Source organism: Thalassophryne amazonica, chromosome 10 (genome assembly GCF_902500255.1).
Source record: "Thalassophryne amazonica chromosome 10, fThaAma1.1, whole genome shotgun sequence".
In the NCBI taxonomy this organism is placed as follows: Eukaryota; Metazoa; Chordata; class Actinopteri; order Batrachoidiformes; family Batrachoididae; genus Thalassophryne; species Thalassophryne amazonica.
The window spans coordinates 102751268-102777996 of NC_047112.1; the positions used below are offsets into that span (position 1 = coordinate 102751268).

The 26729-nt window shown below is 39.6% G+C and overlaps 1 protein-coding gene across 7 annotated transcripts in view; it reads right to left on the reverse strand.

Annotated features, from left to right (window-relative positions):
- The window catches only part of tp63 (tumor protein p63), a 124355-nt gene that overhangs the window by 35008 nt on the left and 62618 nt on the right, over window positions 1-26729 (reverse strand). For all 7 annotated transcript variants that reach the window (XM_034180661.1, XM_034180663.1, XM_034180662.1 and 4 more), the window contains one exon: window positions 18748-19005. In XM_034180661.1, the coding sequence (XP_034036552.1) occupies window positions 18748-19005 (258 nt within the window). The remainder of the gene's footprint in view (window positions 1-18747; window positions 19006-26729) is intronic.

Sequence of the window (26729 nt, forward strand, 5' to 3'; positions counted from 1 at the left end):
TGATTTTAGTACCGCGCACAAGTGCAAAGGGCGTCAAAATCTGCTCAAACATTGGCTCCCATTCAAATCAGTAAGCCAGCAGTCATGAATGCTGAGTGTACCGTGATCCCTTGCACTGTTGGAATTGATAAGCAGTAAGCCACCAGAAAGACGGAATTGTTACTCACAGGCAGAACCCAACTGTGTAAACATGCTATTGAAATCAGTGCTGTGTAAGCACAGCTTTAAATCCTCTGTGTGCACGAGACACTGGGCGGAAGAGACAGGAAAATTTTCCTGTCGGCTTCAGTTCTGAGTGAAGAAAAGTGATCATTGTGAAAATGGCTCTGAGCTGTTTGCGAGAACAATACAGCATAAAATTCCATCTCCATTAAGTTTGGTTCCAAAGAAAAGATCCCATCCCAGTACCTGTCTGTGCTGACTTTAAATATTAGTTTGGCACGGACATTCTCTCTCCTCTTCCCGAGGCACAGCTTTCCTTTCATCACCACAAACTGTAAACAGCACCTACTCTTATCTCTCGCCTGCATTCTCTCTCACAGACCCAACACCTTAATGTGAGCGCTGGGATCCACTATTATTAAAGGTGAGATTATAATAACGCAAACAATCACTTTCCTCAGGTGACCTCATGATAAACAAATATGCTCAAAATGAATAGATATAAAAGTATGAGGTGCACAACATGATGCGTTACAACTAGAACACACGGCTTAATCCAGTGTAAAAGTTCACTTCAAACAAAATCTGAGCAGATCACTGGTCAGGGTTTTGAAATGTCATTTTGAATTGAACTGACATATTTCAAAAGAAATTAAAATTTTGCAAATGGGTTTTTGACAGACTTGATTAGGATTTTAGATGTAAACTACCTCTAAAGCGTATTCATCCTGTTGAGTTCTATCATTTAAAAAAACCTTACAATAGTTTAAAAAAATTATAGTTTCAATCTCAAAGTCAAAACAAATCTCTACAACATGAACGAAATGAAATTAAATTGTAAAAGCAAATACTGGTTTGCATAAGTGGAATGAATGAACAGGACTACACAACAAAGACAAACAGGAAATCATCATAAAAAAAAAAAATCACAGCAAAAAACTATCTGAAGCATAAAACAAATGAGATTGACTTAAAATATCTATGGCTTCTTAGAGGGCTGAATATTTATTAATTTAAGATCTCAAACCTTTGCTGTCTTCCTCTATGCACAAGTAGTACATCAGCTTAGTTTTAAATTATTATTACTATTATTAAATTATTGTATTTAATATCTTTTATATAATGACTTAGTAGGCCTGTTTTGTATGTATATGATGTGTATGTTCTTTTTAAAAGTATTTTACTGTCTGCTGTATTTTTTTAGAATTCCTTTTGTTTGACTGTTTTAAAATGTACAGCACTTTGTAAATTTTTATCTGAATGTGCTCTATACATAATAATAATTATTATTTTTAAATGTAATATTTTTCCATTTACATTTGTATTAAATTTACACAAGTTGTCAAGTTTTATTTTGACACTGAGATTAATGACCATAATTTCATTATTCTTTTAAAAACATGCAAATAAGGGGTGAATCTTTAGAGGGGTTACCTGATCACACAAAAATCACATTTGACTGGATTAAATTTGGGGTTTAGGAAGAGTCATCATAAATATTTGACTGATTTTCAGATTTCTGAAATATCAAAGTTGCCTTTTAAGATATACAACAAACACAGCAGTACAATTCAAACATGGACTCAAGATGACAACTTTTTTTTAACCATTTTTTATTTTGTTATTATTTGTTTGCTGGTTTACATTTACTTTGACAAGGTGTTCAGATTTTCAGTTTGGGGATTGGTGGGACATCAAGGTTGGCACAACAACAAAACTATTTTTTTCCCGCCTTAAAATCAAAGCAGTTAAACAAAACAAAAGGTGTTCAGAAAAAAAAAAAACAAGATGAACCTGATGGTGTCTGCACTCCTCTGCCAGCCCGCTAAATGAGGTGGAGAACGACGGCCACAGATTACGAGGTAAAGGAAAAACCAAAAGAAACTGTCTGCAAAAAGTCATGTGCAGAGTTTAAAATCTGACTTTGTGTTATATTGCAGAGTGCAAAACTGGCGATGTCGGAGGAAGAAACACAAACTTTCAAATCTGTGTTACTGGTTCTAACTCCCACTGAAGGAACACGCACACAGATTTGCCAACCAGCCCGGCCCTGCAGCTACAAAGTTTGTGTGCTGCTGCTGCTGCTGCTGCTGCACTGTTTGCTCAGCAGTGAGAGCTGCTGTTGACTGCTGAAAGCAAAGCAGCGCGGGCCTAAAGCTCACACCGTTCTGGGTGGAGGACAGCCAGTTGACTGATGGGATTCAGTGGCTCCCACAGGGTGCGGCACTCAGGTGTTAACATGTAATTATCAGCCTTTCATTGGCCACAATGTGAATTACACAACCACTGAACTCACTGCACACAACACAGAACCGCTTCATCACAATCATTTGAAAGGTTTTTGCTCTGGTTTCTTTTTGGGGTTTTTTGACACACTATTCAAATTGAAATTGCACACAGGGCAGGACGGGTCAAACATTCTGAAAGACCTGCAGCGGTGCAAATAAAGTCAACAGCAGCAGTCAGCGGGTCGACACTGAAGCTGGAACACTGAGATCCACTCTGTTAGTCCTGATGCTGGTACAGTGCCACATTACACACACACACACACACACACACACACACACACACACACACACACACACACACACACACACACACACACACACACACACACACACACACACACACACTTCCTGGGAAGCACAGGTTGGGACAAGTTCACAGCTGTAGTGTTCTTTTCTGTGTGACAGGCGCTGCGGGCACATGCACAAGTCAAGTCCTGACAAACATCAGCCATTAAACAAGCGCTGTTTGGCGCCTCTGGTCTTGTCTTCTTCATTCCTGACATGTCATGTCATGTTGTGCCGATGAACTTTTTTTTTTAACTCTTCCCTTTTCTTTGTGACAAAAGTAAAACACCTGTTGATTGATTTAATAAACAGCGTCAGAATGTAGAGCTTCAGATCATCACATCATGCATTTTGCACGGAATGTATACTTTAGCACCGACATAATCCCAGGAGGTCAATGTATACGCTCATAAGTGCAATCGGGTTTATGTTGCCAGCACTGAAAGAGTAGAATACACATTTGTCACTTTTTAGTAATACAGTGCATTTCTATGCTGCAGCAACACAGTGCATCAGAAATCAAACATTAATACCAAACATTACAGCATTTACAATTTAAAATCTGTGACTTTCACAGTTGATGGCTTTATATATTTTATGAATACAAACAACAGTGTTCTTAGTGGCCACCAGACTTAGCAAAGAAGCTCATTTAAAACAACATGGACCTTTAAAAAAGTCCATATATGCTGACAGAGACAAAAAAAATCCTTTCTGCTGGGTTGTGTGTGGACATGACTATGATTTGAATTTTAGAATATAAGAGCTGTAAAACAACTAATAAAATAAATCAAAAACATTAATAACATTAACAACCACACCTGTGCCTAATCCACCATCAAACCAGCATCAATAAGCTTTCCAGTAGGTAGCAGACACATACACTCACCGGCCACTTTATTACATACATCTGATCAATGGCTTGTTAAGGAAAATAGCTAATCAGTCAATCACATGGCAGCAGTTGACTGGTTGAATGGCCATCATGTTTGGAGGAATGTTTCCAAAACCTTGTTGAAGAATGAAGACAGTTCTTAAGGCAAAAGGGCGTCCAAACCGGTACCAGCAAGTTGTACCTAATAAAGTGGCCGGTGAGTACATTTGAGATATTACATCAGCAAAACAGTTGTGTTTTCGATTGATCTGGTGCATCACAGTTCACCGAATTTGCCGTCATTATACGTTGCATCTGGAAAGTACTCAAGAGCGCTTCATGTTTTCCACATTTTATGTTACAGCCTTATTCCAAAATGGGTGAAATTAATTTCTTTCCTCAAAATTCTACACACAATAGTCCATAATAACAATGTAAAAAGCTGTTTTTTTTTTTTTTTTTTTTGTTTTTTTTTAGATTTTTGCAAATTTATTAAAAATAAAAAAAAACTAAGAAATCACATGTACATAAGTATCCACAGCCTTTGTCATGAAGATCAAAATTGAGCTCAGGTGCATCCTGTTTCCACTGATCATCCTTGAGATGTTTCTACAGCTTAACTGGAGTCCACCTGGGGTAAATTCAGTTGACTGGACATAATTTGGAAAGACACACACCTGTCTACATATAAGATCCCACAGACCTCTGAGACAGGATTGTTTCGAAGCACAAATCTGGGGAAGGGTACAGAAACATTTCTGCTATTTTGAAAGTCCCAGTGAACACAGTGGCCTCCATCATCTGTAAATGGAAGAAATTCGGATCTATCAGGACTCTTCCTAGATCCACCCGTCTAAACTGAGTGAGCGAGGGAGAAGGGCCTTAGTCAGGGAGGTGACCAAGAACCCGATGGTCACTCTGTCAGAGCTCCAGCATTCCTCTGTGGAGAGAGGAGAACCTTCCAGAAAGATAACCATCTCTGCAGCAATCCACCAATCAGGCCTGTATGGTATAGTGACCAGACGGAAGCCACTCCTTAGTAAAAGGCACATGGCAGCCCACCTGGAGTTTGCTAATATACAAATAATGAATGTTTATGAGTTCAATGGTATGAATATTTCATGAGGTGAAAATGGAACATTCCAGCTTTCACCTAATTAAATATTTGTTCCATTGAAAGAATGAAAAAACATTCATTATTTGTTTTATACAACCCCTGGCAAAAATTATGGAATCACCGGCCTCAGAAGATGTTCATTCAGTTGTTTAATTTTGTAGAAAAAAAGCAGATCACAGACATGACACAAAACTAAAGTCATTTCAAATGGCAACTTTCTGGCTTTAAGAAACACTATAAGAAATCAAGAAAAAAAGATTATGGCAGTCAGTAACGGTTACTTTTTTAGACCAAGCAGAGGAAAAAAATATGGAATCACTCAATTCTGAGGAAAAAATTATGGAATCACCCTGTAAATTTTCATCCGCCAAATTAACACCTGCATCAAATCAGATCTGCTCATTGACATTGACCCTATGTGTCTTTTTGCAAGGAATGTTTTTGCAGTTTTTGCTCTATGGCAAGATGCATTATCATCTTGAAAAATGATTTCATCATCCCCAAACATCCTTTCAATTGTCCAAAATATCAACATAAACTTGTGCATTTATTGATGATGTAATGACAGCCATCTCCCCAGTGCCTTTACCTGACATGCAGCCCCATATCATCAATGACTGTGGAAATATACATGTTCTCTTCAGTCAGTCATCTTTATAAATCTCATTGGAATGGCACCAAACAAAAGTTCCAGCATCATCACCTTGCCCAATGCAGATTTGAGATTCATCACTGAATATGACTTTCATCCAGTCATCCACAGTCCACAATTGCTTTTCCTTAGCCCATTGTAACCTTGTTTTTTTCTGTTTAGGTGTTAATGATGCCTTTGGTTTAGCTTTTCTGTATGTAAATCCCATTTCCTTTAGGCGGTTTCTTACAGTTCGGTCACAGACGTTGACTCCAGTTTCCTCCCATTCGTTCCTCATTTGTTTTATTGTACATTTTTCAATTTTTGAGACATATTGCTTTAAGTTTTCTGTCTTGACGCTTTGATGTGTTCCTTGGTCTACCAGTATGTTTGCCTTTAACAACCTTCCCATGTTGTTTGTATTTGGTCCAGAGTTTTGACACAGCTGGCTGTGAACAACCAACATCTTTTGCAACACTGCATGATGATTTACTCTCTTTTAAGAGTTTGATAATCCTCTCCTTTGTTTCAATTGACATCTCTCGTGTTGGAGCCATGATTCATGTCAGTCCACTTGGTGCAACAGCTCTCCAAGGTGTGTTCACTCCTTTTTAGATGCAGACTAACGAGCAGATCTGATATGATGCAGGTGTTAGTTCTGGGGATGAAAATTTACAGGGTGATTCCATAATTTTTTCCTCAGAATTGAGTGATTCCATATTTTTTTCCTCTGCTTGGTCTAAAAAAGTAACTGTTACTGACTGCCACAATCTTTTTTTCTTGATTTCTTATAGTGTTTCTTAAAGCCAGAAAGTTGCCATTTGAAATGACTTTAGTTTTGTGTCATGTCTGTGATCTGCTTTTTTTCTACAAAATTAAACAACTGAATGAACATCCTCCGATCCTTGTCATTTTATATTCTATTAATTTATAAACAACAGAAAAGCAACTTACATTTTGTTCCACTGGTGCTTAACAGTCCAACACGAACTTTAAATTGGAGTCCAAAATTGTGACGATGTTGTCCGTGATGCCGTGCACTGACTTTGTGTACTTCAAAATAAATAAATAAATAAAAAAAATCACATCAGACATTTGTCCAGTTTTTCATCGTAACACCTCTTTATACCTCCAGACGGCTTACAGTGTAGTGGATTTGTTTGTTTTTTGTGTTAGAAGAATTAGCAGCTTCAATTAGCTCCTTCAAATCGCCGTCCGCCAGCAAAAGAAACCCCGCCATGTTTAGCTAAATGCCGCCCCTGGTAGTGTGAGTGCGTGCGGTGGTTGGGCCGTGCAATAGCCCATTTCATATAGCACCAAAATTGCATGCTAAAAAAGAACTATTGCACAATCAATGAAACACATCGGAGAATGGTATGAAAAATCCATGTCACGTGACATACAACCCACCAATCAAATACAAGGATCCACTCAGCAGTTATATAAAACGCACCTGAAGGACTCTCAAACCATGAGAAACAAAGTTCTCTGGTCTGAGACAAAGATTGAACTCTTTGTGGCGTGAATGCCAGGCATCACATTTGGAGGAAACCAACAAAGAGGAATGGGCAAAACAGCCCAAAGATAGGTACACCAAGCTGGTGGCATCATGTTCAAGATGGTTTGAGGCTGTAATTGCTGACAAAGGTGCATCAACAAAGTATTGAGCAAAGGGTGTGAATATTTATGTACACAATAAATTTTGCAGAGCAGAATAAATTTAGTCAAAACTACATTTGGTCTCAGTCCAAAAGTTAAACAAATTCTACCACAGTGTTAAATCAACTCTATCATGCTGTGAATGACTTTTATTGCAGATGAAAAACTTGATTTGACAAGACGACAGAGCTGATATCAGACAATAATAGAGTTTATTTAACTCTTGCTGGAGTGGGATCCATTGTAGTCCCTGTGGAGTGCATTTTAATCTGCAAATTTTGCTGTGTGACATGTAACTTCTATCTATCTATCTATCTATCTATCTATCTATCTATCTATCTATCTATCTATCTATCTATCTATCTATCTATCTATCTATCTATCTATCTATCTATCTATCTATCTATCTATCTATCTATCTATCTATCTATCTATCTATCTATCTATCTATCTATCTATCTATCTATCTATCTATCTATCTATCTCTTTTTCAAACCCTAGGAGTAATGATAATGAATTATTAATGTGCCCTTTTCCAAATTCTCTCAACTATGTTCACTATTATTATCATCAGTGTTACATTCTGCTTTTTTTTTTTTTTTTTTTTTTATAAAATTTCAGCTCTCCTTGTGCTTCTCCAATTACTGCAGTCCTGAAGCTGATGGCATGGAGCAGAAGGAAGGAGGCTGTGGCATTTATAAGCTCTTCCCTTATAAGTAATATTTCCACATACCAGAGGCGTGCAGATGAAGTGGTGATTTGTGTGAATGTGAGAGTGAATGGTGCTGTGTTATCTCTGTGATGGACTGGTGACCTGTCCATGTCTCAGGAGGCTCCACCCTCCTCCAACCTTCAGCAAGATAAGCATGTGCAGATAATGGCTGGATGGATGTTTGGTCTAGGAGTTCTGTCAGGACGCTTTACTGCTCCACCTCTTTGTATTTTACATCAGTGATTTCTCACCCAAACTCAGTGAAGATGATTTCCTCTCTTATTCAGAGACTATCATTTTGCTCTTGCCTTCATATTTTGCAGTATTCAGGTATTTTGACATTTTTAAAAGAAGATTTTTAAATCAAAAGCATAAGAGAATGGGCTTTTCCATATGAGAAATCCCATAACCCATATCATAAAACCCCTTTCAACACAGCCTTTAAAAAAAATCCCCTCAAGTTTTTTCTTTCTTTCTTTTTTTCCATCCATCTGTAACTTTTAGGATTTGCCTCCCAGTGATGGGCGAGTCATGACAAGCTTCTTGACACAAACAAGTCTCAGCCCCATCTCGTGAGGCGTGGGACGGGCCCGCAGATGTTCCAGGGGCAAGCTGTGTCTTGCTGCCTTTTGCGTAAAACACTCTTCTCTTTGAGTGTTGAAGGGCTCTCCTCCTCCTCCGGCGCAATGTGAGCTGCAGCCGTCAAGCTTAAGGCTCTCAAAGAGACAGAGCCCACTCCAAGAGCACAGGGTTCAGGAAAGAGGCACACAGTATTTACACGAGTATTATCAACAGGCCCTCAATCCATTACTGTAATCCCCAGCGTCCCAGTGATAGCCCAAACCACCACATTCCTCTCCTTTGACTGCTGGATATGGTGGCAGGTAATACACACGGCAAACACTACTTCACTCCAGCTTCACAAAAGTCGCCTCAGCAGCCAACGTTAACTGTCTCATTAGTGACAGTCCATTAATTTAATAATGCAAAGAAGATAAAGTCCATGTATTCTTGTGACCTGGCCGTGTGCACCAAAGGTGAGAGAATGAGGGAGCACTTCTGGGAAATGTTGACGTCTACGTGTGTCACAGTCCTACCAGACAGGAAGAGGTTAAGGTGTGGGTTTGGGATTAGGTGTGTCTTCATAAGAACAGTCATCAAAAAGCACAGTACACAGTCCACTAAGTCGTCTAGAAGATCCCACAGGTCTTCAAAAGAGGCCTGAGCACATCTGTGTACAGAGCATAGCTGTCGTGGTGACACTGTTTATGGCTCTCTGCCATCACATCCAGCGAGCGAGCGAGCAAGCCATTGGGCCGTGATTACAGCAGCTTTAGCAAAGACCTGATGAGATCAGGCTCGGGAGTCCCCTCCAAGATGGAAGCCTTAGAAATGGATTGGCTGGTGCTGGACATCGCGGTAAAGCTGAGTATCTCTGCCAGCAGTTATGGCAAATGAAAAATGTGACAAACACCACATCATAATCTTCACTGATGCAAAATTATGACAAATAATTGTTGGCAGGATTATCTGACTGCGTACTGATACAGAAGAAGTATTTGGTGTTTGCTGAAGCTTGACCTGGCTGCTATGCTCCTCTCCCAATGTAAAGGTCCCCAGTTTAAGGCCACCCGTGACCCGTTCTCCTTGTACACATGGAGCTGCATCAGGAAGGATCATCTGGTGTAAAACGTTCCAAATCAACATGTAAATCCATTGGTAATAGTCTAGACGTTAAAGAGGTGGCCTTATGACCAGATAGTGGAGGGGTCAGACCCACTAAAGTTGGCTCATAATTACCATTTGCGTTAGGAGACAAATGTTTGCTATTTATCTGAAAGCTATCTATCTCTAGAGTTCATTTTAGCATGATAGTAATCAGTAACATGTAGCTTCTTGATTTTATAGTCTTTCTTAGTGACCCCCCATCAAACAAAATTTTATGTTTATCAAATAACATTTTTGCCTTTAAACACATATATTACCTACATAGAATACTAAATACCATTTTAATCACATACTAAATATCATGTTTGTTTTTCAATCACACACACACACACACACACACACACACACACACACACACACACACACACACACACACACACACACACACACACACACACACACACACACACACACACACACATACAAACCCAGCCCAAAATCCAATATGGCCACCAATATCCAAGATGGCGTCTAAAAATACAACAAACGCATCTTTCTAATGTTTTCCCAAGAAGATGCCTTTTACTGCCTTAAAAGCCATGTATGCTGACTGCTTGTAATTTCTGTTTCAGCAAAAAATGCAAATCATATATCTATCTATCTAGCTATCTATCTATCTATACACACACACACACACACACACACACACACATATATATATATATATATATATACGAGGGCTGTCCGTAAAGTATAGGTCCTTTTTATTTTTTTCAAAAACTATATGGATTTCATTCATATGTTTTTACATCAGACATGCTTGAACCCTCATGCGCATGCGTGAGTTTTTCCACGCCTGTCGGTGACGTCATTCGCCTGTGAGCACTCCTTGTGGGAGGAGTCGTCCAGCCCCTCGTCGGAATTCCTTTGTCTGAGAAGTTGCTGAGAGACTGGCGCTTTGTTTGATCAAAATTTTTTCTAAACCTGTGAGACACATCGAAGTGGACATGGTTCGAAAAATTAAGCTGGTTTTCAGTGAAAATTTTAACAGCTGATGAGAGATTTTGAGGTGATTCTGTCGCTTTAAGGACTTCCCACGGTGCGATATGTCGCGCAGCGCTCTCAGCCGCCGTCATCAGCCTGTTTCAAGCTTAAAACCTCCACATTTCAGGCTCTATTGATCCAGGACGTCGTGAGAGAACAGAGAAGTTTCAGAAGAAGTCGGTTTCAGCATTTTATCCGGATGCACTGTTTCTTTCTCTTTTTGCTCTGTATGCACCACTCTGCATTTAATCATTAGTGATCGATCTCTGCTCTCTTCCACAGCATGTCTTTTTCCTGGTTCTCTCCCTCAGCCCCAACCAGTCCCAGCAGAAGACTGCCCCTCCCTGAGCCTGGTTCTGCTGGAGGTTTCTTCCTGTTAAAAGGGAGTTTTTCCTTCCCACTGTAGCCAAGTGCTTGCTCACAGGGGGTCGTTTTGACCGTTGGGGTTTTACATAATTATTGTATGGCCTTGCCTTACAATATAAAGCGCCTTGGGGCAACTGTTTGTTGTGATTTGGCGCTATATAAAAAAATTGATTGATTGATTGATTGATATTCCACTGTTAAAGGAGATTTTTTTAATGAAGCCGACGCGGCGCGGTGGCACAGGAGAAACACCTCCGTGTTGATAACCATTTGTTAAAATCCAGTTGGCTTTTGATGGCTTTCAGTGGAGTGAGTATATGAGAAATTGTTTATCAGCTGGAGATGTTCCAACTTGTCCTCAAGGCTTCCAACAGAGGTGTTTTTCCTGTGGCGGAGCGTCGCGGCGGCTGCGAGCCGACGCTGCAATCCGCCCGCACATCTTTCATTAAAAAAATCTCTTTTAACAGTGGAATATCCGGATAAAATGCTGAAACCGACTTCTTCTGAAACTTCTCTGTTCTCTCACGACGTCCTGGATCAACAGAGCCTGAAATGTGGAGGTTTTAAGCTTGAAACAGGCTGATGACGCCGCCTGAGAGCGCTGCGCGACGTCTCGCACCGTGAAAAGTCCTTAAAGCGACAGAATCACCTCAAAATCTCTCATCAGCTGTTAACATTTTCACTGAAAACCAGCTTAATTTTTCGAACCATGTCCACTTCGATGTGTCTCACAGGTTTAGAAAAAATTTTGATCAAACAAAGTGCCAGTGCTCTCAGCAACTTCTCAGACAAAGGAATTCCGACGAGGGGCTGGACGACTCCTCCCACAAGGAGTGCTCACAGGCGAATGACGTCACCGACAGGCGTGGAAAAACTCACGCATGCGCACGAGGGTTCAAGCATGTCTGACGTAAAAACATATGAATGAAATCCATATAGTTTTTGAAAAAAATAAAAAGGACCTATACTTTACGGACAGACCTCGTATATATAGTCCTTTTAGCATTTGAAGAAATAATTATTTGAATTCTGAAAATGTTTGAAATAAAAGAATAATTCTTTCATTCAGATCATAATTTTAAGTACGGAAGCGTATAACTCCAAAAAACAAACCAAAAAATAAATTTATCAAGTGAATGCAATATGCTTCCATATTTAAGCGTTTTCTTTCTTCATATTAAATACATGGTTACACATAGTAAGGGTTTAATCATTTTAAACAATTATCACTTAACTAGACAACTAGACAATTTTGCACGTTTGTACAGTAACTTGTACAGTAATTTAGTATGATTAGAATACCATTTTAAATTGTATTAGGCATTTATATGTGTTTACATATGAAAAAGGGATGTTTCATAAATTTGAAATTTTGGTTTCACAGGCAATAAAATCAAGAAGCTACATGATATTGATTCCTGTCATGCTGAGATGAAATGTAGAGATATACAGCTGTCAGAAAAATATAGTTATAATTTCACCCCTCAGAACTGGTGGTTATGAACCCTCCTGTCCCCACACATTAAGAGGATCCTTAGTTTGATTCCCCATCAGACATGGAAATCACAAAAAAAACCTAAGAGAAATTAAAAACAAGTGTGGATTTACCACAAACCATTTGTGCAGCCTTTTCATCACTCGGAATACACAATAACTTTCATACTCAGAAAGTTTCATACTCAGATAAATGCACTCCATCGGCTGAGTGGATCACTGAGGACATCATTTTAAAACATTACCAAAGATATTTTTACAGTCAACCATGTAACAATCAAACTGAATTCATTTGGACCACATTGTTATCAATATACACAAGCAGCAACTGCTGCCATATGTAGGCTTCAGAGAATAAAGGCAAATGACAGGCATGCTTGTTTCAAACCACACGTAAGGTCAACCACACCTGCTCCTAATTTCCACCATGCATAATGACAAGATTAGTCCCTACAACAAGCCCAGACATTCCCAGCAGCAGGACAGTATTCAGAAGGTGGAAGACAGATCTGTGGGACGTTACATAAACAAAACAAAGTTTCTTTTTTTTCCCCCTCATTGGTCTGGTGCATCAAAGTTTAATGCACCAGAAGGCATGAACAATGTTGAAATTGAAACTGTATCTGAAACTAAATTTCTTGGCATTTTTACTGATGATAAATTAAGTTGGAAAACTCACATAAATTATGTCAAATCTAAAATTTCAAAAGTTATTTAAATTTTGTATAAAGCACAGTATTTTCTCCCCCAACATCCGTTGGTTATGCTGTATTATTCATTACTTGTCCCATATATGACTTATTGTATTGAGGTTTGGGGAAGCACATATAAAACAAAAACAAACCCAGTTTTTTTGTTACAAAAGAAAGCTATACGAGTTATAAGTAAAAAACCATATTACGAACCAACAAACCAGTTGTTTGCTTGTCTGTGTTTTTTGAAATTTCAAGATTTGGTGGATTATTTTACGATACAGATCATGTACAAAGTTAAAAATAAACTTTTGCCTCTACACGTTCAGGAGTTGTTTAAAATAAGGGAGTCCAGTTATCATTTGTGATGAACACTGATATTTGAGAGAAGAAAGATTCGAACTCCTGTTAAAAGTCATTGTATTTCTGTAAAAGGTGTTAGAATCTGGAATAATTGTTCTGATAGTAATAATCTGGTACATTGGTAGGTGTTAAAAGACTTTATAAAAACAATGTAATTTCCTACTATAGTACGCTATATTAGGCTAATTGTTTTTGTGGTTCTTTTTTTTGTTTATTTGCACATCATATTACTGATTGTTCTGTTCTGTTCAGTTACGTTATTTTTCTGATTTTGAGTGTATTTAAATGTGTATAGTAACTGGTGTAGGAGGTGGGCATTTATAAGGTTTTGCTTCAGCCCACGCCCTTTCAGCCGCACCCAGTTTGGGAAATCATTTGAGTTATTGTTGTATCTTCTTCTGTTTTTGAATTTGTTTTGATGGTAAGAGATTTTTATGCTGGTATTTTGTTCATGTGCATGCTGAATAAAACTTATGCATTCATATTCATTCATTCATTCATTCAAAGTGCACCAAATTTTAATCACTTTGTCATTATTATATGCCCTTTTAATTTAGAGACATACAAGATGGTGGCATTTGCTTTTTTGAGTTATTGTATAAACAAACTAGAGAGTATTGGCTCATTTATTTATGTCTTCACTGGTTACATTTTAAAGGGCACACAGGTAAGTACAATCTCTGCTACTTACTGTACAAAGGTTACTTGCGCATAGGATACAACTTTAAAAAAGATATGAGTAAATGTGTTTTAGATGTTTATGATTGTATTATTTTTCCACATTAAGTCTTGCGTCACGTGTTTTGACTGTGGAGTATTTGTGTCTGTTGCAGCGCATGTGTCTGCGGCGATGGGATGTGTCTTTAAGCTGTACAGTTGAGGCTCCGGGGTGTGCCAATCATAAACCACAATTTTAACCTCCTCACAGTTGCACATCAGACACTTTTGTTTTTGGACTGTGAAAATGAGAGGGATGACTGAGCCAGTGTGGGAATTGGGTAAATGTCACAATCCCACACTCGGCGTGGCTCACAAGTGGTGTGAAATTGCCCTGCACTCCCTGAGATTTTAGCCTGTTTACTCAGAAGAAACACTGCATTAAATTCATTCAATACGCTCAACAGGTTTTTCAACAGTTTCTTTGCCCAATTTTAGAGACATAACTTGTGAGAACTGTGATTTGTCAATATTAAAATGATGAAATAGCTGTGAACTCATATGAATGAATTTAAAAGGCTTGTCCAAAGCTGGTGTTTGACAGTTTTGTGATACAGGTCTATGGACTTTAACAATGCCTGGTGTCCCAGTTCTGATCGGTCCAATACTCTTGTCACTTGTCATGTCACTTTCTTTCACACGTACTCAAGCACGACACCGTGTGGAGGTGACACCGCTGCCACCAACGGCAGCCGCAAAGGTGCATGAATACACTCTAGCGGCTGTTATACCTTAACACAAGTGTGTGACGATGACAGCGTGTGCACAAAGTGGCGCAGAAATGACACATAAACAAACATGCAGGTGGGGCAGCAGTGCATCGGCTGTCCTACAGTCCTGTCAGGTCTAATGACAGAGCAGGAGGAGCTGGTTGTGTAGGTTTACACGTGGTAACATCGAGCCACCTGCCACGTCACCACACCTGGACAAACTGTTGAGTTTGTTTACCTGTGATCAGGGAAGCACTCCTTACTCCACCCTTGTTGTGAGTTAACTGACATTAGAACATGGCTCGGAGTTGTCCGTGGTCACTGGGAGCATTGTGAGGGTTGTAGAAGGCTGACAAATAAATACTTTCCATTTGAAATCATGCAAGCAACGCATATAGTTCAGGGTTCCTTTTGTAGCGGGTTGAAGGTCCTGGGTCCTGATTGAAACGACGTTTCCGCTAGCTTGGCTAACGAGGGAATTCCCCTTTGGCTGACCTGGAAGAGGAATGGTCTTTAGTGTGAGCCGTCCGGGTTCAATCCCACCGCCGTCCCGGCCACAAAGGTCCTGTAGTCACAATCTGGCGTCACGAACAGGATGTGGGTAGTCACAGAACATGCTTAAATGCACCTGTGACTTCAGGACAAAGTCAAAAATGGTGGGGAGATACGTAGCGGGATGAAGGTCCCGGGTCCGATTGAAAAGACGTTCCCGCTAGCTTGGCTAATGGGGGAATTCCCTTTTGGCTGACCTAAAGTGCTATAGAAGTGTAGAAGTGTAAAGTGCTATAGAAATGAAACTTGACTGATTGATTGATTGACCTGGTAGAGGAGTGGTCTTTAGTGCGAGCCGTTTAGGTTCGATCCCACCGCCGGCCCGGCCACAAAGGTCCTGCGGTCACACTTTGAGTTTGATAAGGGCAGGTCTGGGGGCATGCACTGGTGTGGTGTGTCAAGTGAAACACAGGCCTCCCCTGCGCCTTTTCTAGTTGCTGGGGTCCTCAACATTGAGACACCTTTGTGTTGGAAAAACGAGCAACTTGACCAAAATGTCATACCTGATGTTCCTTCAAAACCAAGTGATAGTCCTCATCTCTGTCTCCGTACGTAACCGCTCATTTGAAACACAGTCATTACAACGGTACACAAGGATCCTCCAATGAGACCTGACACCAAAGAGATCCAGGCATCATCTTAGGTCACTGGTTAGAGTACTCACAACCATACAGTAAGACAGGAAGCACCAAAATCCTAAGGACTTAGACCTTCCCTCTCATGCAAAAACATTTTCATCTCTAAATACAGCTGTCCGGGGACCTTATGATTCCATAAGCTTCTCCCAGTTGTCTCTCTATCTCAAAGGCCAAAGACCCAGAGACTTGAATGCCACTGCCAAGATCAGTGAATGTCTCTGCAAGTTCAACACTTTTCCCACATACAGACACACTTCTGTTAGAAGTCATGGAAAGCCTGGGTCTTAGTCTTATCAACGGACAGTCACAAACCCAGACACTCTGATTCCTCTCTCAGCTTCTCAAGTGCTTCAATCAGCGTATCCATTAAATATCGTAGCATCACCTGCAAAGTTAAGGTCAGTAAACCTTTCTTCACCAACACGGGCCGTTAAGTCGGTTGGTTTCCACAACAACCCTACCAAACACAGCCATGATGAAAAAGTCAGAGATGCTGTCCAGCAACTTGTTTCAAGATGTTCCAGACAGCAGCTCAGTCAACCGAATAAAAGACTGTGAAAATAAAACAATGCTGATCTGTGAGTTCACAGAAACAGCACTAACTAGAATGGCTCATGATCTTCTGATCACTATGGATTCAGATACCACCACATTCGTACTGCTGCTGGATCTTAGTCCAGTTTTTGACACGAATGTTTCACATTGCTAGACTTAAAAATTACTTTGCCATTTCTGGTCAGGTTCTATCATAGTTGACATATTTATCCATTTAATTGCAATGTATCTTGTATCATAACATTATTACCAAACCCTCTGCAGTAAACCCTCTGGCACTCCTCTACTTTCTATTTACATAGCACTTCTTGGACAAACGGAAAAAGAGGCCAATCAGTAGCAAGTTGCTGAGAGCTCTTTGCATTGAGTGCATCTGACTGGTTCACACAGATGCAAGCTCTTTATAGCACTGATTGGCTCCCTCCTCCTCCTATGTCACTGTGCTCATTTTTATGCATATTTGGTAAATGGACTGCATTTATATTGTGCTTTTCCATCTGCATCAGATGCTCAAAGCGCTTTACAATAATGCCTCACATTCACCCCAATGTCAGGGTGCTGCCATGCAAGGTGCCCAATGAACACCGGTCAGGCTGGGATTTGAACCAAGGATCCTCTGGTCTCAAGCCCAACGCTTAACCACTAGACCATCACCTCCCACATTTATTTTTGCTGCAAAAATTCTATTCAGACATTTTTTTAGCCCAAGTGTTTAGCATTTTTTCGTTGACACTCAATTTTGTGTGTCAATGAAAAAAAAGCAATACGGCAAATATAAATAAATAAATAAAATAATAAAAAATAAATAAATAAATGTCCCTGCTTCCTATGTGTGACATCACAGCTGCTCAGATTTCTTCCCAGTTTTGCCCCTTTTGTGGTCTAGTGGTGGAGGCGGGGACGAGTCAGCCAGAATGGAGAGCGACATCTTGAAGAGTTGATGTGGCTCACTGTGGAACTCACAACAGTATCCTTGAGTTTGGCTTCCTTGATTGGAGAGTATCCTGTTCTAATGATTGATCTGGCATCAGTACAACCTAACTGTAGCCCAGTTTACTGGAACTGTGATCTTAACCTCCTGGTTGTCTTTTCAACCACCTGTCAGGATGAATACTGGACTATGTAGTTTTTTGGCTGAAACATTATTGTCATTAAATGTTCTGACGATTTTTGTTGTCCTTTTGCTCCATTTGTATTAGTATGGTCCAAGCAGATGGTCGCACCTCTGCGTCTGGTCTGCTTGAGGTTTCTTCCCATCATCAAAACATATCTGAGGGAATTTTTCCTGACTACTGTTGCCACTGTGCTTGAGGTGGTTAAGATTTACATTCTGGTCACGTACAACACTTTAAGATAACATCTGTTGTAATGTGGCGCTGTACAAATAAATTCAATTGAATTTGGCTGACTTCTTGGGCACTGCATCGGTGGAATTGAATATGGATAGAAGTGAATTTGAAAAAATGTTTCTCACATTGCCTTTGTAAATGAACTCACGCTCTGACATGTTTCTTCTTTCAGCAAGACGAGTGTGATGTCATATTTCTCAGCTGACACTTGTTATCAGATGTATTTGTGTCATGCAGAACTTTCAGTAATCTACACCTAAGGAGAACAGCTGCTGAGATAAGATGTTTACAGTTCAAAACACTGCGTTAACCTTCACGTTGACAAATCACCACTGCACCTGATGACCTGATGCCATGACAGGAAGCAAATGAACGTGTCCCTGCGAGTCCAAATTCATTATGGAAAAAAAAAAAATTTTAGAAACATATTTCGGACATTTCATGCATATTGTGAACGGCAGGCACTTGAGGTTCATTGCACAGGACAATAGTGGCAGAATGAAAGAAGCTCCACTATTTGATGGTTGACTGGCAGCTTACATGGCAGAGAATTAAATAATCAAGTGTGTGCAAATGGACAAAACTCATGGAAAATGTCAAATTTAACATTTACCAAACAACTGTCCAAAATACAGAAGCTTTTTTCAAATTCAGAAAGGTTATAGATGATTATTTAATATACTGTTTCCAAGGAAACCCCAGGAACATTTGAGAAATACATAAATGATGCTCAACAATAAAGGAATAAATCACAGTAGGTGGTAGCTGGTGGAACTGAAGCTACATCATGTTCTCAAAGACATTTTTATATAGCAGAATCATGCCATTGCAAACCCTGAAGTCAACCTGTGCACGGGTGAAAGAGCCTTACCGTCCATGTGGCAGATTTGGCTGTGCTGGACTGCTGGAAGGACACGTCAAAGGTGTGCGGCCCTGCGTAATCTGTATTTGATGGGATGGCCGGTGAGGGAGACAGGGCATCGAAGGTGGAGCTGGGCTGGGCGTAGGGTGACGGTGCTGTCACATTGTTCTGTGCGTGGTCGTTGTTGTAGGGGCTGGTTGAGGTTGAACCGCCGTTTTGCATACTCTGATCCATACTGTTCAGGAGCCCCAGGTTTGTATACTGTGACTGGAGATAAAATAGAGACAGAGAAAAAAAAGAACGTAGATTTGCATATTGTTTTATAAATGTGCCTGGGCCCTTCTTGAGTAGAGTCCCTTTATTCAGAGAGTAGCGTCAAGTGTGAACATGGCGCCATTTTGGGGCCAACTGTGATGAACTACTGAATGAACCTTTTATGTTTACAACATTTTTTTAAAATGATTTAACCACATACAGCAACACATCCAGGTACAGATACTATCAAAATAAATATAAAAATAGTTAAGCTGTCAAATTTACATAAATTTACATTTTATGATCATTTATTTAATTAATTTAAAGCCTGATTTATGCTTCTGCAGCTCTGTAACTCTGTGTCATGCAATGACGTGCGTACCAGTTTTAAAGTTCTCCGTCTCTGGATTATGCTTTATTCTGGACTAATATGACCCTCAACAAGCTTTTCTTTCTACAATCATCACCTCCAAATCAAAGGTAAACTGTACAGTTTTGTTCTTTTTCTGACTCCATGTTGTAAATTTGTGGACGTTTCTGTCAGATGTATGTGATCCTGAAATGTAATCAGCATCCGCACTGTAAAATCTATTAAAATATGATGGCAGATGAAGCAGTGAAAGCAGAAAAGTGTCAAATCACAGCCTTTTGCTGTGTCTGATTTAACAGGTGCACGTCAGGCTGCGGGTCCGAGTCTGAACACGGTGTGAAACAAATAATCGGCCGGGCTTTTAATCACAGCAATGACTCTGGTCCAACATGCTCGAGGTTTTTAATGGAAATACATTGCGATTGGACGGGACATTTTATCCGATGTGAGTGAAAATCCGTTATACAAAATCAGTTATATACTCTGTGTTTTGCACTGGGAGACTAAGTGTAAATGCACATTGCATCCAGGAACTATTCACAGCGCTTCCCTTTTTACACATTTTATGTTACAGCCTTATTCCAAAATGGAGTAAATTCATGGTCTGAGAGTCCTTCAGGTGCTTTTTGGCAAACTCCAGGTGGGCTGCCATGTACCTTTTACTAAGGAGTGGCTTCTGTCTGGCCACTCTACCATACAGGCCTGATTGGTGGATTGCTGCAGAGATGGTTGTCCTTCTGGAAGGTTGTCCTCTCTCCACAGAGGAATGCTGGAGTTCTGACAGAGTGACCATCAGGTTCTTGGTCACCAACCTGACTAAGGCCCTTCTCCACTTGATTGCTCAGTTAAGACGGGCGGCCAGCTCTAGGAAGAGTCCTGGTGGATCCGAACTTCTTCCATTTATAAATGATGGAGGACACTGTGACCATTGGGACCTTCATAGCATCAGTAATGTTTCTGTACCCTTCCCCAGATTTGTGCCTTGAGACAATCCTGTCCCAGAGGTCTACAATTAATTCCTTTGACTTCATGCTTGGTTTGTGCTCTGACATGCACTGTCAGCTGTGGGACCTTATATGTAGACAGGTGTGTGTCTTTCCAAATCATGTTCAGTCAACTGAATTGGCCCCAGGTGGACTCCAATTAAGCTGTAGAAACATCTCAAGAATGATCAGTGGAAACAGAAGGCACCTGAGCTCAATTTTGAGCTTCATGGCAAAGGCTGTGAATACTAATGTACATGTAATTTCTTAGTTGTTTTAATTATTAATATTATTTTTAATAAATTTGCAAAAATCTAAAAAAAACAAAAAACAACAACTTTTTTCCCACATTGTCATTATGGGTATTGTGCATAGAGGTTTGAGGAAAAAAAACTAATTTATACATAATATAACAATGTGGAAAAACTGAAGCGCTGTGAATACTTTCCGGATGCACTGTATATTAGTTGGCTGATAACATCAGTCAATATGAGCCTTTCACAAACATAATGATATCGCTGTGAATTTTTCTGATATGAAAACTTTTATGTTACTGAATAATACAGAAAAACACTTTGGCTTTTGCAAATGGTGTCATTACAGAGTTTGTCCAGCAGAAATGGCATTGTTTACAATGCTGTCAAGTATGGCTGGGACCTCCATGACCCCTATTCACATTAGTTACAAGAGACAGAAATAAAGTAGCCAGTTGCCATTCATTTTCAATAAGAGTGAGGGTTTTACATCATCAAGAGACACTTGGTCACTATGCTGCTAGCTCGGCCAAAAATAGATCAGGGGTCTGTTTTATGCAAATGTTGAGCGATGTGACATGGCAACTACCAATCAGAGTGGAGGCATAGTGATGTAGAGTTGTGCTCCAAAGTTTACAAACATGGGCTGAATTTTGGATTTTTTTTGGCCATTTTTCAGAGAATATGAATGATAACACTAAAACTTTTTTCACTCATGGTTAGTGGTTGGGTGAAGCCATTTATTGGCAAACAATTGTGTTTACTCCTTTTAAATCATAATGACAACAGAAACTACCCAAATGACCCTGATCACAAGTTTACATACCCCTCTTCTTAATACTGTGTATTGCCCCTTTAACATCAATGACAGCTTGGAGTCTTTTGCAGTAGTTGTGGACGAGGCTCTCTGATGGTGAAGCTGCCACTAAATATGTTTTGGACTTTATTTACATCAATTATGAAGAAATACAAACAGTATGGCACTCTATGGTAAATCTGCATGGCGTAGACAGTTCTCAAAAACTGAGTGACTGTGCAAGAAGGAGAAGAGTGAGGAAAGCCACCAAGACACCCAGACAACCCAGAAGAAGTTATAGGCTTATGTGGCTGTGACTGGAGAAATTATGCACAGTGCAAATTTTGTATTCTCACCTGTCTTAGCTTCCTAGTGGAGTAGAGCAGAGAAGGATATTCTTTCACCAAAATTTGTAGCTAAACTTTCAGGTCTTTTTTTTTTTTTTTTTTTTAAAGGAAATCCTCCTCTATAACACTTCATCATGAAGCTGTATAACTGTATAACATGATGCTGATACGCCTGAGGGTATTTTAGCATTGCGTTATTTTTTAAATAATAAGTATATATATCAGCAGATAGCAGCCGGTCTGCTCTGTGGCAAGCAAAGCCGTGTGGAATCTGGTTAGTACTTGGATGGGAACACCAGTGGCTGTGTGTGTTTCTCCAGGTAAAACTGGAGTTCCATCAGGACGGGCATCTGACATAAAACTTGTGCCAAATACCAATGTGGTGACCCAGAACAAAAATGGTTGCAGCCGAATGAACAACAGTAACATATATCAGCAGATATGTCACTATTGTAACCTTTTTACTCTCAAATATGAGTATAGGTCCCCCCAAAATCCATACTGTCTGGTCTCTAGTTTTTTCCCTCCTGAAATATTAAAAGTCACACTGTAAAAAAGGTTCTTTGGTCAGCTTTACGGGAGATACAAAAGAAGTACAGAAGCTACAAGATAAGCATGGAATAACGGCGGCGAGGACGTTATTCAAGATTTCCACTGACACTGTAGCTTACGCTCAACATTACTTTAAGATGACCTTAAACACTCACAAAATGATCCAAAGAAAACATCTTCAACCCTACAGCCAGCTCCCATGCTTACTGCCTTGTCAGTTGGTCATAAAAACCAAAACAAACAAACAAACAAACAAACAAATCAAATCAATTTTATTTATATAGCGCCAAATCACAACCAACAGTTGCCCCAAGAGGCTTCATATTGTAAGGCAAGGCCATACAATAATTACGTAAAAACCCCAACGGTCAAAACGACCCCCTGTGAGCAAGCACTGAATTAACAGGAAGCCAATGAAGAGAGACCAATATGGGTGAGATATGCTCTCTCCTTCTAGTCCCTGTCAGTACTCTAGCTGCAGCATTTTGAATTAACTGAAGGCTTTTCAGGGAACTTTTAGGACAACCTGATAATAATGAATTACAATAGTCCAGCCTAGAGGAAATAAATGCATGAATTAGTTTTTCAGCATCACTCTGAGACAAGACCTTTCTAATTTTAGAGATATTGCGTAAATGCAAAAAAGCAGTCCTACATATTTGTTTAATATGCACATTGAATGACATATCCTGATCAAAAATGACTCCAAGATTTCTCACAGTATTACTAGAGGTCAGGGTAATGCCATCCAGAGTAAGGATCTGGTTAGACACCATGTTTCTAAGATTTGTGGGGCCAAGTACAATAACTTCAGTTTTATCTGAGTTTAAAAGCAGGAAATTAGAGGTCATCCATGTCTTTATGTCTGTAAGACAATCCTGCAGTTTAGCTAATTGGTGTGTGTCCTCTGGCTTCATGGATAGATAAAGCTGGGTATCATCTGCGTAACAATGAAAATTTAAGCAATGCCGTCTAATAATACTGCCTAAGGAAAACATGTATAAAGTGAATAAAATTGGTCCTAGCACAGAACTTTGTGGAACTCCATAATTAACCTTAGTCTGTGAAGAAGATTCCCCATTTACATGAACAAATTGTAATCTAATAGATAAATATGATTCAAACCACCGCAGCACAGTGCCTTTAATACCTATGGCATGCTCTAATCTCTGTAATAAAATTTTATGGTCAACAGTATCAAAAGCAGCACTGAGGTCTAACAGAACAAGCACAGAGATGAGTCCACTGTCTGAGAGAAAGAAAGAGTCTAACCAAATACCGGCATCACTGATAACGATACATCTTTGGGATGGTTATGAGTATTTTTTTCTCTAATAGTTAACATTTTATTAGCAAAGAAAGTCATGAAGTTATTACTAGTTAAAGTTAAAGGAATACTCAGCTCAATAGAGCTCTGACTCTTTGTCAGCCTGGCTACAGTGCTGAAAAGAAACCTGGGGTTGTTCTTATGTTCTTCAATTAGTGATGAGTAGTAAGATGTCCTAGCTTTACGGAGGGCTTTTTTTTATAGAGCAACAGACTCTTTTTCCAGGCTAAGTGAAGATCTTCTAAATTAGTGAGACGCCATTTCCTCTCCAACTTACGGGTTATCTGCTTTAAGCTACGAGTTTGTGAGTTATACCACGGAGTTAGGCACTTCTGATTTAAAGCTCTCTTTTTCAGAGGAGCTACAGCATCCAAGTTGTCTTCAATGAGGATGTAAAACTATTGACGAGATACTCTATCTCACTCAATGTTATTAAGAAATGATCAGACAGAAGGGAGTTTTCAGGGAATACTGTTAAGTCTTCAATTTCCATACCATAAGTCAGAACAAGATCTAAGATATGATTAAAGTGGTGGGTGGACTCATTTACATTTTGAGCAAAGCCAATTGAGTCTAATAATAGATTAAATGCAGTGTTGAGGCTGTCATTCTCAGCATCTGTGTGGATGTTAAAATCGCCCACTATAATTATCTTATCTGAGCTAAGCACTAAGTCAGACAAAAGGTCTGAAAATTCACAGAGAAACTCACAGTAATGACCAGGTGGACGATAGATAATAACAAATAAAACTGGTTTTTGGGACTTCCAATTTGGATGGACAAGACTAAGAGTCAAGCTTTCAAATGAATTAAAGCTCTGTCTGGGTTTTGGATTAATTAATAAGCTGGAATGGAAGATTGCTGCTAAACCTCCGCCTCAGCCCGTGCTACGAGCGTTCTGGCAGTTAGTGTGACTCGGGAGTGTTGACTCATTTAAACTAACATATTCATCCTGAGGTGATTCAGCAGAGGGAGTGCTTTAGTTAAGGCACGTGAAGATTACACTGTGAAACAAATCGTTATCTAGTTATCTAGATCAATCTAACTGCGCAGATTAAACAGCTAACAGATACAGCAAAACACCGCTGTGCTCCGGAACAGGAAGTGATACAATACCGCAGTGAGAGCCAACCACCAGTAGAGACAAACAAACAAAAACCTAGCGATGTTAGCAGAAACAAATAAACACTGACCAAACAAGTAAATAAATAGTTTTCCTGGATTGAACATATGATAACGGCTTCTTAAAAAAGTCTATAAATTACCACTGTGGAAGGTTTTAAATTGGCTGTTGCATTGTGTTGAAGCACAGTTAAAGTAAAAAATGCATTCAAAAAGGACTGAATAATCCCCTTATTTTATGCCAGATGAATGACACCTGTGTCATATTCTTTGAATGAACAAATATTTCAAAACATCCGTGCTTGTGTAGTTATTTATCAATCTGACACAAATGTGGATACATTTGAAAAACAATGCAATGCGAGAATATGAAAATTTACTTTAACTAGTGATCTGTTATGTGAGCAGCTCACGAAATTATATCTAAATATATAATCAAGCACCAAATCACAACAGAGTTGCCTCATGGTGCTTCACACAAGTAAGGTCTAACCTTACTAACCCTCAGAGCAGCAGTGATAAGGAAAAACTTACATCCCTTTCTAGATTTCAGACCAGACTTTTCCTTCATGTGCATCTTCAGAGAGGGAGTTACTACTGTGTTACATTTCACTGTAATCCACAAAGCAGTTTAGGAGGAGTTGCACTTACACTTCGGAGAGAAAAAAAAGGTCAAAATAATATCCTGATCAAGATAATTCATTGGTATTTTTCAGATCCAAAATATGGATTTACATCTTCTGGGGATGAAACCTTTAAAAATGCAACAATCCAAATCCAGATAGGAATCTGATCACTTGTTCCACTTCTTGTCACCTACATGTTCACATAATTTTATGACTTTTTTAAAAGCTTTTAGAGTTATCCTGTTAACAAATAACCAAAGGCACAACGTTTGTTCTGCACTCACAGCAAGGATAGAATACTTTCATTCATTCATCTTCTACCGCTTAGTCCAATTAAGGGTCGCGGGTGGCTGGAGCCTATCCCAGCAGGCATAGAGCGTGAGGCGGGGTACACCCAGGACAGGACGCCAGTCTGTTGCAGGGCCACAAACAGACAAACAAACACAGACACACCCACACACACACCTACGGACAATTTAAAGATTCCAATCCACCTAACCCGCATGTCTTTGGATGTGGGAAGAAACCGGAGCACCCGGAGGAAACCCACGCAAACACGGGGAGAACATGCAAACTCCACACAGAAAGACCACGGGAATTGAACCCACGACCTCCTCACTGTGAGGCAACAGTGCTAACCACTAAGCCACCGTGCTGCCCAGTGATAGAATATTGTTTTGTAAATGTGATTTTAAAGTTCTGATCACAAGAAGGAAGCGTGGTACAAAAAGAAAGAAAGAAAGAAAAATCCAGTAAATACAAATTCACATTTTGATCTGTGTTACAAACTGCATTTGTCAATAACACCAATCACCTGCCAAGGTGAAAAGAAATCTAACTATACCACAAACTATGTTACCAGACCTGCTTTTTTTAGGGTGGTCTCCCATTGCAAAGTTTTGCTCCTAATTTGCATTCCAATTCCAAAATAGAGGAAACTGGGCTTGATTTATTAAAATAGCAGGCAAAATTCATACTCACTATTACTATGTGACTGATTACAAATGTAAGGTTACCGATGGTTGCCGCGTACTGCCGGTTATTACCAAATACATCTGAGTATGGACGAGTCCTATTACACAAGTGTACTACTGCTACGTTACTCTCACACTTTTCCAAAAAGCTAAAATGTACCTGTTTACATCTCAAAACTGTCTTCTGCTGAAGAGTGCAACATACAACGTCACAAAGGAGAATCAGAAGGAGGCGTTTGTTCTTTTTGGCTTTTGCTACGTTTACAAAAATTTTGCTCTAATCTGCACAGATTACATCTGACTTTTCACTGTTTTGGATCATGGTGTGTCATAACCCACTATGATCAATGTCCAGCTATGGGTGGTTATCTAATCATTTTTGTAT